At 37.0% G+C, this 15,170-nt stretch overlaps 1 protein-coding gene across 1 annotated transcript; it reads right to left on the bottom strand.

Moving 5' to 3' along the window:
- Positions 1-376: 376 nt before the first annotated feature.
- On the bottom strand, positions 377-11,714 carry Smp_079910 (hypothetical protein). The gene is made up of 6 exons (XM_018789078.1): positions 11,455-11,714; positions 11,312-11,419; positions 11,091-11,276; positions 8,299-8,395; positions 1,669-1,781; positions 377-697 (listed from the first exon to the last, which is right to left on the bottom strand). The coding sequence occupies exons 1-6, from the start codon at positions 11,692-11,694 to the stop codon at positions 572-574; spliced, it is 870 nt and encodes a 289-aa protein (XP_018654557.1). The 5' UTR covers positions 11,695-11,714; the 3' UTR covers positions 377-571.
- Positions 11,715-15,170: the final 3,456 nt, after the last annotated feature.

Below are 15,170 nucleotides of genomic sequence, written 5' to 3'. Positions count from 1 at the left end.
GAACCAGACCTTCCGAAATGCGTGTTATTTACTGAAGATCTACTGGGCGACAATACACATACCAATATGTCAAGTGAAAAGAAATTGAATACGGATTTTGCTCAACAGCAGGCGTCAAAACTATAATAACGGTGGGTTTATGATGGGTGGACAGTTGCGTTTTCGCAATGAAATTAAACAATGAATAAAAAAGGTGATTAGGAAAGTCAGGTATCGTGGCTAACAAATTGTCACAACAGTAAAAATAATTTGTTGATAGAATCGCAAAAACTTCATTGTTACAGATCTTTCCAGCCTTCCAGTAAATTTAGAAAATTGCATCCCTATTCGTACAAAATTTCAAGGGAAGACTTTCAGAAAATTGCAGACTTTATTTGTACAGAAAATATTTTATCATCTTTTTTTATTTAAAAAATCCTTATTCTTAAACATGTCAAAAAAATATCCAACACATACTGGTTTATGCTTGGATGCAATCATATGAACAAAATATACAAATCATCAAGGATAAGTGAACATTATTATACATGTAAAGTCACTGTACATTGTTACTTATAAAAATTAAAATTGATCAAGAAGTTTTGGCTAGTTTCTCAGAAAAGTCTTCTAAAATTCCGTTCACATGTTCATTGTCTTTAATATGAACTGAACGATTTATGGTACGTTTTTGTCCTGGTTTCTTTCTTTGTACAGGTATCTTTAAAATACACAACAAAAACCGATTCTGTTCAAATATCGATATTGTGAAATTTAAAAGAAATAAAATTAGGATTATATGTTCATTGAAACTGGTTACTGTTATCACAGATGATTTACTACAATTAATTATTAATATGTAGCAAGTACCAATGATAACTGTTTGAAGCTAGAAAGTTGAATACTATGAAGAAGTCTGAAGAAATACCTTTATGACCTATCGACTAAAATGTCATTCGCCAAAATACAGATTAGAAAGAAACTAATATAGATTATGTCTCATGGACTGGTCTGGTAATAAAGAAAACCTAATCAAATATTTGGTTGATTAGATTCATACAGTAGTTCTAGTTTATTTCTCAGAGGTATTCAAATTTTTCATGAATATATAAAGTTCACATTCTTGCATAAAAGGGGAAACAGGATAGAAAAATATGATCTAATTAGTAACAGTAACCCACCCTAAAAATTAATTAAAAATAGTAAATCCACAAAATTTAATTATAAATATAATAATGAATAGTTGTCCATTACGAGCGGTAGTAAGATACAATAACAACAATATAAAAATCTGATCACTTTCAAGTTATTGTGTAGTGCAATGAAAAATCATATTGTTTCTATTGTAACTAACTGTTGTGAACATAGAAAGGAGATAAAGTCTAAAAACAAAATTATCCTCCGCAAAAAAATCATCCAGGGTAGTTTTGGTGGGTGGACTACAATATAACAACAAGGATGACGCAAAATAGAAATCTGTATTGCTGTTGGATTAAAATTAGTCAATATGATATGGGAGGAACTTCAACAGCAAAGTATGCACTAAGATTAACCATAAGAATCACAATCGGTATAACAGTCTGGTATTAAGAAAAGCGATCAATGATCCATAGTAATACATGGATCGGGAAATTACTTAGTAACCAGAATATACATGTAGGTAGGATACTGAATAAATCGATATTAACTTACAAAATTTTTACGATCACCAGACATTGAAGAGATTCCATTACGCTTTAAATACTCTTCAATTTTTGTCTCATGAACACCCTCCACACTCACCGACCGCCATTGTTGCTTAAATTCTACAGGTATACAAAGAAATCGTAGTAGTATTGATAGTCGATAATTCACAGAAATTAACTATAGAGTATACGAAACAAAAGTGTATTTTAAAATCTCAACTTAATCAGTAGTGTGCTTATGTGACCTGAAACACGATTTTCAAACATCTAGTTATTGTAATTTGAATCAATTTCTAAAACTAAGTACATGTTATAAACTAGATTTTTGACAGAAAATGATAATAGTTTTCATTTTTTTCTTTGCAAACATTAACTATGTTTATCAATAATTTTGGTATCTATCTGGTTATTTTAAAGAGGCAAATTGAATGAGAATTTGTATTGAAATTACTTGTTGATGAGAAATGAGTATGAAACACTTAAAATGTACATAAAGAAGAGGAAAACGATATGATAAACTGATGTGAACAACTATACGTTAGCAAGCAATTAGAAGCGGATTAGTTTCATACAGTACTGGCAGTCATGAGAAAATGATGAGGGTAGAAGTTTAAAGTAATAAAATATTTGAGGAAGAAAGTGAGAAAGAACTTGTGAGTTATATAGTAAATGATGGCTAACTTATTTCTTTCTACTACCATATATTTCGGTTTTCTGAATTCAGAATCACAAGAATTGATATTTGTAAGTGACACGAAATTCAAAAGATACTGATAATCTGTTTGAGATATTTGGGATAACAGTCATTCAGTCACAGCGTAGAACCTGGTACGTATGTACATCGGTTCAATTTGCCATGCCCTATTAGCACAGAGACGAAGTTGTTAGGTCAAATACAAAAATGGTAGAGGTAATAACAGTATCAATAGTAATAGGAAACATTAGGTATCGAAGATACGATTCCAGAAAATATAAATTAATGAAATAAAAAGTGGTTATTAGGAATTTAGAATTGAAGAATTTGAGGGAAGACAAAGAATGGATGCGCCTGTGCCATTGCAAACGATTTTGAGCCACTTAATTTTATGTCTCTAACCATTAGTTACGATAATAACACGGACTCCGGTCAAGTAGTCTGCACATATTAAAATGGCTAAATGCAACTGTCAGTGAACTGACGCCATGTTTCGGTCTGGCCGCCCCTAGTTTTTTTCCAAGCGTACTCCTAGACCACAAAACATCGTCCATTGAAGTAAGCGGTGACTGATCATACGTAACACATTTTCTAGCCACCTCGGTCGATGAAGACTTACTACATCATCAATCGATTTGCCATCCTGACCTAGTGCCCTATTCCTAACCATACATAAAACAAAAGATGATCTAGTAAGTGAAGTAGCCTAATTAGTCATTTTTTTGAAAAGTTTCCAATATATTTGGGTTATTTATTAACCTTTCAGAGGAATAAAATAAATCTACTGCTTTTTTGAACACTGTGAACAACTAATTATGTGTTAGATTTTGAACGTTTAAGCATGTCTACTAAAGAACGCTGAATTAACAAGTCAACCATATTTGGAACACTTGAAAACATTGAGCTTTTTTTCAGGAAATTTCGATTGATTTCATTCGGTAGAATAATCAGACACATTTATTGTAACCGATACACTATGATTTACCAATGAACCTGATCATCCGCATATCGAAGTGCGGAAGTCACTTTCTCTACTCTTTCAGTGTTATGTATCATATTCAATTTATGCTTAAATTAAATGAACTGTCGGTTTTCTGTGGAACAACACAGAGTGCTGATCATTACCACTTTGAGCGAAATAAAAACTAAAGGTGATAAATATTAGCACTATAATAAACAGATTAACTCCGATGGATAGGAATCTCATGGATCCAGAATTATCAAAGCATCATTCAAAACAAAGAACAAGGGAATCACAATGAATGTTATCCAATGTTATGCACCCACCAATGATAGCGACGACAACGATAAAGATCAGTTCTACTCGAAGCTGCAATCAATCATAGCGAAGGGCTCAAGGAACGACCTCACAATCCTGATGGGAGATCTAAATGCTAAAGTCGGAGTGGACGACACATGATATGAAGATATAATTGGACGACATGGACTAGGAGAGGGAAATGAAAATGGGGAGAGATTTGCAAATCTATGTGCATTCAACAAATTGGTTATAGGCAGCACAATATTTCCACACAAACGCATACACAAAGCCACATGAATCTCGCCGGACCACACCACAGAGAACCAGATAGATCAACAAAAATTTCCGAAGGACGATGGAAGATGTGAGAACCAGGAGAGGAGTTGACATAGCTTCAGATCACCACCTGGTTGTGGCCAAGATGAGACTGAAGCTAAAGAAACACTGGACAAATGGACGAACAGCATTACAAAGGTTCAATACAGCCTTCCTTCGAGATACTAACAAACACAACGAATTCAAGATAACCTTCAACAACAGGTTCCAAGCTTTACAGGATCTACTGAACGAACAATAAACTACGATGGAGAACAACTGGAAAGGGATAAAAGAAGCACCAACTTCAACGTGTCAGGAGGTTCTGGGTCCTAAGAAGCATCATCATAAGGAATGGATCTCTATGGGAACCCTAAACAAGATTCAATAAAGGAGGAGCAAGATAGCAATTAGCAACAGTCGAATACGAGCAGAGAAAGTCAAGGCACAAGTAGACTACGCAGAAGCAAACAAGGAAGTGAAGGAAAGCACTAAAGCCGACAAGCGGAAATACATGGGAGTATTATTTATTTATTTAAGCACATAAATATTGGTACAAAGGGGAACCAGATACATATGCGTCACACAAATCTCATTTGATTTGTGTGGGGGCTGGGATACTACCCAGGTGCCCAAACTGAAGCAGGTGGTTTTCTTAGGGGGCCACACCCCGAGCCTTTGACCCAAAGGTCTAATCCGCAAGGCAATGGAGCATCGAAAGGAGATGCAGTCCCATGATAGGCGGTGGCCAGCGATTGATTCATACGCAATTTGTTCCCTTGGGATACTGTAACCCATGTGCACCATTGGCTTGGAATCAGGGTTTTCCAACTCTCCTAGGTGGACTCGCCGTGTCCACCAACCCGTTTAAAGCGCCGGACATTCGCTTTTCGTCCTCTCAGTTTTGAAAACAACACCCCCGCCATGAGAAGGCAGTGAGTAAGACTTCCCTGGCAGAGGCTATATACGTGTAGCCATGCGAGAGCATTTCGAGAGGGAGAGCAGACTCTCCCCACTCTCGGCCGTACCAAGGCATTTGGGGGCCATACATGGGAGAACATGCAACGACGGAGGAGAAAGCTGCAAGAGAAGGGAATATGAAACAACCATTTGGTACAACGAAGAAACTGGCAGGGAGATATAGCAAACCGGAGAAACCAGTCAAGGACGAAGAAGAAAAGACAATCACGGAGATTCAAGAACAAAGGAAAAGATGAGAAGAATACTTCGAGGAACTACTGAATAGACCAGCTCCATTGGATCCACCGGACATCGAAGTATCACACACTGACCTTCCTATATCTGTCACTCTAACGGCGACCGAAGAAGTCGGGATGGCCATCCGACAAATCAAAAGTGAGAAGGCAGCAAGACCTGACAATAAACCAGCTGAAGCACTGAAGTCAGACATTGAAGTAACTGCAAACATGCTGTATCTTCTATTCAAGAAGATTTGGGAGGAGGAACAAGTGCCAACGAACTAGAAAGAAGGATACCTCATCAAGATATCGAAGAAAGGAGATCTGAGAAAATGTGAGAATTACAGAGGCATCAGTTTGTTGTCAGTACCAGGAAAAGTTTTCAACAGAGTGTTGCTGGACAGGATGAATGACTCAGTAGGCAACCAGCTTCGAGACCTGCAGACTGGGTTTCGTAAGGATCGGTCGTGCACAGACCAAATTGCGACACTAAGGATGATCATTGTTGAGCAATCAATTGAATGGAACTCGTCACTATACATCAATTACACTGACTGTGAAAAGGCATTTGACATCGTGGACAGGAGAACATTATGGAAACTTCTTCGATACTATGGAGTTCCTGAGAAGATTGTCAACATTATCCAGAACTTATACGACGGACTACAGTGATGAGTCGTGCATGGAGGACAGCTGATAGATGCATTTCCAGTACGAACCGGAGTCAGACAAGGCTGTCTACTCTCCCCATTCCTCTTCCTTCTAGTGATTGACTGGATTATGAAGAATTCGACATCTGAAGGGAAATACGGAATACAATGGACTTCTCAGAATCAATTAGATGATTTGGACTTCGCAGATGACCTAGCCCTCCTATCTCATACACACGAACAAATACAGATGAAGACAGCAAATGTAGCAGCAGCCTCTGCATCGATAGGCCTCCATATTCACAAAGGTAAAAGCAAGATTCTCAAATACAACACAGAGAACACCAACGCAATCGCACTTGATGGCGAAACTCTGGAAGATGTGGAAACATTCACGTACCTGGGGAAGCATAATTGATAAACAAAGAGGATTGGATGCAGATGTAAAGGCGAGGATTGGCAAAGCAAGGGTCACATTCCTACAATTGAAGAACATATGGAACTCAAAACAACTGTCAACTAACTTCAAAGTGAGAATCTTCAATACGAACGTCAAGACAGTCCTACTGTTCGGAGATGAAACGTGGAGAACTACTGCAACCATCGTCAAGAAGGTACAAGTATTTATAAACAGTTGTTTACGCAAAATACTCAACATTCACTGGCCGGATACTATCAACAACAGCATTTTATGGGAGAGGACAAACCAGCTTCCAGCTGAAGAGGAAATTAGGAAAAGACGTTGGAAGTGGATAGGACATACATTGAGGAAATCACCAAACTGAATCACGAGGCAATTTCTAACTTGAAATCCGGAAGGGAAGCGGAAAAGAGGAAGGCCAGAGAACACATTACGCCGGGAAATAGAAGCAGATATGAAAAGGATGACTGTTAACTGGAAAGAACTGGGAATGATTGCCCAAGGACAGGGTTGGATAGAGAATGCTGGTGTGCGGCCTATGCTCCTTCACGAGGGGTAACAGGCGTAAATAAGTAAGTAACAAACAGATTGAATAATACAGGTTTTGGTTTAAAGATAAGACTTTAGTTTATTGTTAGTGACCTCGATGGTATACAATAATATAAATATCAAATTTTATACGTTTTGGGGTGTAATGAAATAAACTTAAAATGTGAGGTATTGTAGTTCAGTAAGATGATTGTTTTGTTTTCATTCTTATTGCATGTACAATTTAATAATTTGTCTCTTTATTAATTGCTAAATTATTCCTTTATGCAACATAGTAGCATTGACTAAGTGTTATTTATAGAGGTAAAATCCATGAAAGTTACTCCTGAACATAATTTCTCTCAAAAAGTATTTAAAATCCTTTCAATCAATGTCTCTATGATACACCCATGATCTTTAAGCTCCTCTCTTTTGTTGTTTTATAAAGTTTATATTTTATTTTTGTAGCATTATGTGATTCTTTCTTTCTGGTTTTATCTTACTGACAAACAGAATTTTTATCTTGATTTATGTTGATTCAAGCTAATCACTAACTGGTCAATTTTCCAATACTTGTGCTCCCTAACTAATCGATGACAGATAAGAGAACTAATGTTCTTGTTCCATCAAAAATTTACGGAAAAACAGATTAAGATTAACTGTCTATTCAATTATCACTCTCAGTAGCTTACAACCACGTTTTTGACCCAACTTAAGACTCGAGACAAAGACTTGATGCACAAATGAATACGAACAAGCTTATGTCAATGTACACCTGATAATCAAGAATTATCCCAGAAATGTGTCTGCGTAGAATTGGATGAATTACTACAACTGATTCAGGTTGCAAAACAACCAATTACAACAGAACGGATGTAAAGCAAAATGATTCAGAAAATAAAAGATATAAGCAGGTTTAAAGTAGAAGTTTAATTCAGTGATACACATCAGCGAAATATTCATTGACAGTACTAATTCAATATGTTACAAATAAGTAGTTCACTATCTCTAACTATAGAATTGTGAAAAGACCGGGAAATAAGGCTACAATTATTCGATTATCACTATCTTACCACAAAGTAAGCTAACCTCGATGTAGGACTCCTAGTTTTCATGGGATAGAAATAAATTGGCTGAAAATTCCCTTCAAGTGAATTTAAAAAATATCAAGAGTTGGTTGGACTATACTATTTACAGAAAATACTGAAAATAAATATCACTGAATTAAAATTCTACTTTGCATTTTTTCTTCTATTCTGGATCCTTTTACTTAACACCCATTTCATCCGTTGTTTTAATTGGTTGTTTTGCAACCTGAATCAATTGTAGTAATTCCTCAAGTTAATATTTAGCATACACTACACAGTCGTAAAGAAGTTTTATTAAATCCTTAGAAGACAATACAAAATAACACTTTTAAAAACTAGAATATGTAGAGAATACACTATTTTGGTTTTTACATGCGTTATGCACTGGAAACAGCGATAAGAAGTGAATCAAGTGATTAGAAACTAGATATAGATGAAAATGGAAGTTGTGGTAACACATAAGCTGTCCATTTACACCTACCTTCATCCACATTCAAATCGAATGATTTGTCGTTGTAAAACAAGATAGTTTTCTTATCGTGCGGTGTGACAATACGAATCACATGGTCACCAAAACTCTGATCAAGTAAAAAAATCAAAGAAATATGGGCCCAAAATGTGCAAACTATTGAAAAAGATCATAAAATAGAAAAGTTAAATGAAGTAATATTTAACTACGGATTGATTTAAAAGTGAGTGTGTTAACTATATCTGAAACTATAAGCGTTACTTCGTGTGTATATGAGCTAGGACTAACAATAATAACTAGATGCACGGACTTCAATAGAATAATTTAATCCCATATCCCTAATACCAGATCGGAAGGTTGGACTGACAAAGGATAATCGCTTATTATATGACATAACACTGTATTACTAACACACTTTTAACACTAAACTACTGACGATTCTGAGTACACCGAAAATATTTCAATGTGAGTAGTCTTTTTTTGATGAAAATGAACATTAAGAATACTGAAAAAGTAAACATGAATTGACTAAAAAGTAAAGCTTAATGAATTATCTGGTAGTCCATCTCGTCAGTTTTTTTAATTTCATTAAACATTACTATCTCCTTTTAATGGATCACATGGTGAAACTGAGCTTTAGTCGCTTGGTTTTCAAGACTAAGGTTAGAGTTTCCTGTTTCAATTCAATTATTTAAGTTTAACTAACAAGACACTAATAGTAGCCCTCAGGCACTAGATAGAGATCAGTCCAATACTAGCTCCAGATATAATTAGACTACATCTGACAGTCTTATATTAATATAGCCATTTTGAAGCAGGCTGAGTTGTGACAATGGGTTTTAACAGTTAGCTAAATAGACTTGTGACATTCAACATTACGAAATTTATGAGATGAAAGAAATATCTTAGACATACAAAATAATTTACAACAATAAACAAGAATTTTAACATTAAGAGGAAGCACGGTTTAAATTAGTCTTCTAGATTTACATATTAACGGATAACTCTTTTGTTTACTAACACTCAAAAACTTATTACTGACAACACAACTATAAATCAGTGACCATAATCATAATGTCATTGCAGTAAAACTCTAGAAGAGCTCAGTGAATAAGGAATTTTCATGAGACGGAAATGTAGATGTGCAGACTGGGAACACAAAATAGTTAGATTAAGTTCATGATTAAATCACGCTATCAGTACCGAAGCTGTGGAATTTGAGCCTTAATGGTGCTAATATTCTAGTCTGCAATGATGTATTTGTAGATTAAAGTGGACATATCTATTCAGTTATCTTCACAATTTTAAATTTCCTGTCCATATAGGTTTCTGACAATCTACAGATAGTGAGTGTGAAAATAAATTCATCTCAGAAACCAATCTACACAAATTGAATAGCAAATCCAAACTATCATATATAGTAAAACGTATCCAATTAATTTCACTTAAATTTTCGTTGTTTATCTGAGGTTTTTATTGAGGACGAATAGTCACCTGAAGATAGGGAGGTCAATAACCTACCAACTAAATGCCTTTCATCAAGAACAAATGTTACAACCACGGAACATACACAGGTGTGCTGAGTATCGGGAATATTAGATAAATAAGTAAATTTCCTGTCAGCGCAATAGGTGAGATAAATTAAAAAATAAAAACCGTATTTTATGTGTGGGGCTGAGAGCCGAACTGGATGTATGGCCCCCAAATGCCTTGGTACGGCCGAGAGTGGGGAGAGTCTGCTCTCCCTCTCGAAATGCTCTCGCATGGCTACACGTATATAGCCTCTGCCAGGGAAGTCTTACTCACTGCCTTCTCATGGCGGGGGTGTTGTTTTCAAAACTGAGAGGACGAAAAGCGAATGTCCGGCGCTTTAAACGGGTTGGTGGACACGGCGAGTCCACCTAGGAGAGTTGGAAAACCCTGATTCCAAGCCAATGGTGCACATGGGTTACAGTATCCCAAGGGAACAAATTGCGTATGAATCAATCGCTGGCCACAGCCTATCATGGGACTGCATCTCCTTTCGATGCTCCATTGCCTTGCGGATTAGACCTTTGGGTCAAAGGCTCGGGGTGTGGCCCCCTAAGAAAACCACCTGCTTCAGTTTGGGCACCTGGGTAGTATCCCAGCCCCCACACAAATCAAATGAGATTTGTGTGACGCATATGTATCTGGTTCCCCTTTGTACCAATATTTATGTGCGTATGCCCAACCACCGGCTACCCAGACGTGCAATGCTTTATGGTGTAGGCGTAGGTTGGAAGAAAGCTAGAGGCGGCCAGACCAAAACGTGCCAAAAATCCATGAAGTCACTGACAATTGGACTGAGCCATGTTGGTAGGTGTAGATTACCTGGTTGGGATTCGCGAGATGATAGCAATCAATGGTTAGAGAACTTAAATGACATGACTCAAAATCGTTTGCAATGGCGAAGGTGTATCCACTCTTTGTTTTCTGCCAAATTCTAATCTTCTGAATTCTTCATGTCCCTATCTTTTTTCTCTTTCCAAATTTATTTCACTGGATTATACTCCTTGAATAACATCTTCAACCCCTAATCTTTCCGATTACTGCTTAAACTCTTATTACTTCTACCACTATGGGATTTGAATCGACAACTGCATCTCTGTGCTAATGTGGTATGGCAACTCGAACAGATGTACGTACGTACGAATATTCAGAAATAGATGGAACAGATCCGAAAGTTTCAAAAAAATACACAGAAGAGTATGCAACGACAACCATATAAATCAGATGCATATCACTTACTAAAATACAGTTTGGATTAAAAGTGATTTGCTTACATTGAGAATTTTTTCAACATCAGGAACAGATTCAGTCAAGTCATCTAGATAAATCCCTCCCAAACCTTTCAACTCCTGACGACGGAGAAGTTGGTAAAGATCCTTACGGGTACGAATATCATATCTCGGTTTAAATACGAATTTTGCATCCGTGGTAACACGGATTTTGGGATTATTTGGTAGAGCCTAATATAAAGATGTTGCCATCATAGTTAAATTACTTCTTCCTCTAGCCATTTTACGGTAGCAGGTGGTGTGTCATGAAGTACAGCTTCTTCCAAAATTTCTTCTACAGATAATGGATGGGTATCACCTTCTAAATGGCGTTGCTATGAGAAACTATAGAATACGGTACATGGCAAACCTTCATATACTTTACTATTCGAGATAAAACAGCAAACTTCCCTTGCAATTGAGGCTTCAGTTCGAGAGATCGCAATTCGGAAACAGCAGAAACTGAAGGAGGTCCACGGCGGTGTACGGAAGTCACAGCACCTTTTTCCTCTGAAGCACCAGAATAATTAGACTTTGGTTTCTCGACAACAGGAATAGCCATGGCTCTCTTCAAAAACGCTTCCCTCTCTTTTATGAGGCTTGGATTCATCTTCAGAGTTTATCACAGAGCTAAAACGAAAAAGGAACGAATAGGTCATATCATAGAACAATAATCACAACTGCATTTAAAACCCGTTAATTTGTCTGTTTATCGCCTCTAAATTTGGCATCAGATTCCGAACAGAATGTGGGACAACACTAAAATCCAACTAATAAACAAGATTTGTTTAATAGTGCATGATTTGGTGCATTATGCATTAGAGAGCTATGGTGGCAATAGTTTTTATTTATTTATTTAATACACACACATTTTGGTACAACTGGGGACTAAAGTGTGTGCCGAAATAATATTGAGAAAAAATAGGAGGAAAAGTACAGTGAAAAAATAATGCTGTAGTTAATAGTGGTGTATAATAGGAGATATGATCCAGTTAAAAATACAAACAATAAACGCTCTTCTCAGTTAAGAGAGCCCCTCTCGCTTTTATTATGAATCCAAAAGAAAACAAAAGTAGGATTGCTGCTGGTTCCAACTATAAGTCATGTATGGTGACATCGCAAGATAACGAATAACACAACCTCTTGGACCCCAACCGAAGTCGTATTGGATTGCCAGATCAGTCATATACAACTTTCTCATTTCACAATATCATGTTATAAACTGACCCCATCTCCAATTTTTCACTCAGTCCCGGTGTCAGCGAAAAATGAACATATGGACGACGCTAGAATGACATTCGTGAAGCACATCCAAGCCACCGAAGCCAGTGTTTTTAAATTGTGACATTAAATTAGTCAACGTCACCCAAACAATAATTCCCTAACCTAGGAACTGTTGAAATGATATTTCCACCGGTTGTCAGTAATCCTGTGGATTAAATATCCTCCATTAACTGTTCTCCAAAAAGTGCGTTCGACATTGCAATACCAGCCGGAGGCTTGAATGCACAGGTCGGGCGTTTAGGCACAAAAGAGAGTCGTGTAGGTGACTCCTTTTGGAGTACCTATCTGGACTCTGATTATGCCCTTGTTTGCGCCAATTTGACCTAACTTTTCAGTGGCCAACGAATTCATCATCCTAAACGAAAAGTTGTCAGCAAATTGGTTGAAACTTCTGTTGTAACTTCCTTAACTGTTGTATCTTTCCGTTTCCCCCATTATTATTTTTATTATTACACTAACATACACAAATCTGTGGTTTTTATTGTTCTTCTTTTTTTCCTTATACTCACCTTACATTCTTTTTCTCTTCCTATTCAATTTGTTTTGTGTGGCGCATATATATCTGGTGTTCCCTTGTACCAATATTTATGACCATGATCCCAGATAGTTGCCGAACATTGTTTCGGACACCAAATTTCAAGAATATGGCATAGAATCGCTCCCAATGACGCTGTGCAGACCCAACTTTTTACAAACAGACTGAAATCACGAGGGCGACACAGATGGTCCATATTGAGATAAACTGTTCTGGCCTTTCCTAAACGTGGAGTTATTTTACCTATTAAATTAAATTAACTTATTTACCAGGTACTTGTGTATGAGCCACACTTACTGTGAAGGGTAATGATACTACCTGATTGCCCAAACCGGAATAGGTGGGGGTCCGAACCGGGGACATCCCACTACTGCCACTCACATGACTACAGAAATACACGAACATCATGACTATAACCAACGGATTATTACGAAAAGTGAGTGCAAGTATGAGTTTTTCCTCATCTTGGGGATGTGTTTTGCACTTAAATGAGAAATATATGTTGTAATTGCAGATGCTAATTAAGTGTGGTTTAGATAGGTTATGTATCATCGCACAACAAGACAATGTACTCAAGATCGGAAACTTTTTGCAGATAGCAGATCTATATCACGTAATTCAATTAGAGGTTTTCAGAATATCATTGAAGGCCAAGTTGAAGAAATGTGATGATAGTGAGCAACCATTTTTAACACCATTCCTGGACTAAAACAGTGTTTAATGTAAGGTATATATATATAGCATATTTGGGAGTATATTCTAATGCATTGAAATTGTATAGGAAAGGTGGTCAGTTTATGTAAAGAAATAGTAGGATAAAATAAATTTGAGTTTGGCTGGCATATTTATACACATTACTACACCCCGGCTAGAGTGTTGATAATGCGACCCAGTGACTTGTAACATGATTATATCACCTACCAATCAAAATCCATTGAGTAAATCACTTAATGAAGATTGTGAAACAAATCATTTGCAACTAAATATATAAAGCCAGTGCGTTTTAGTGTCTTACAGCCAAAATCTTCCATTTGTGAACTTAAGTCGAAAGCTTGATTACGGTGAGTTGGTCTTTACAAACAAGTTTGTTCGTTCAAACCAACTCCGACATAGTGTGGAAAGTTTAGCACAAAATATAGACTACTGTGAAACTTTAAGTAGTTTATATGTAATACTGTGTATTATACCCTTACTTTTTAACAGTAGAATAGTACACAAAAACATAAATGATTTTAGATCTAAAGAAAAAGACAATTTATTTTGCAGGTATGTTGCAGAAATCAAACATTTCTGCAGGAAGGTAATTCTTGATAATGTCAGTAATCTACATGATAAATTTAAGAGGGCAGACAGAATAAATAGTAGAAATATGTATATACATATACCAATTAAAACGAAAATAAGCGTGTCAGAGTATCGTTGGATGAGAGTCAGTCAGTCAGTCACAACGTAGGACTTCGTACGTACGTACATCTGTTCGAGTTGCCATACCACATTAGCACAGAGATGCAGTTGTCGATTCAAATCCCATAGTGGTAGAAGTAATAAGAGTTTAAGCAGTAATCGGAAAGATTAGGGGTTGAAGATGTTATTCAAGGAGTATAATCCAGTGAAATAAATTTGGAAAGAGAAAAAAGATAGGGACATGAAGAATTCAGAAGATTAGAATTTGGCAGAAAACAAAGAGTGGATACACCTTCGCCATTGCAAACGATTTTGAGTCATGTCATTCAAGTTCTCTAACCATTGATTGCTATCATCTCGCGAATCCCAACCAGGTAATCTACACCTACCAACATGGCTCAGTCCAATTGTCAGTGACTTCATGGATTTTTGGCACGTTTTGGTCTGGCCGCCTCTAGCTTTCTTCCAACCTACGCCTACACCATAAAGCATTGCACGTCTGGGTAGCCGGTGGTTGGGCATACGTAACACGTGTCCCAGCCATCTCAACTGATGAAGTTTCACTACTTCATCAGTGGATTTGCCATCATTACCTAGTACCCGTTTCCTAACATCTGCATTACTTACCCGGTGGTCCCAGGATATACGAGCAATGCTTCGAAGACACCTATGATCGAATACTAGTAGCCCACGAATATCCTCTACTCTTATCGGCCATGTTTCACTGCCATAAAGTAGGACGGAACGAACTGCTGCACAGTAAACCCGTCCTTTGGTTGCTAGACGGATATCTCGCCTACGCCATAAATGACGCAAGTTGGAGAAAGCTAGACGAGCCTTCTGTATCCGTGCTGAGATTTCGT

Source organism: Schistosoma mansoni, chromosome W (genome assembly GCF_000237925.1).
Source record: "Schistosoma mansoni strain Puerto Rico chromosome W, complete genome".
Lineage (NCBI taxonomy): Eukaryota > Metazoa > Platyhelminthes > Trematoda > Strigeidida > Schistosomatidae > Schistosoma > Schistosoma mansoni.
The sequence above is the reverse complement of the archived record's forward strand: the minus strand, read 5'-3'. Positions and strand labels throughout refer to the sequence as shown.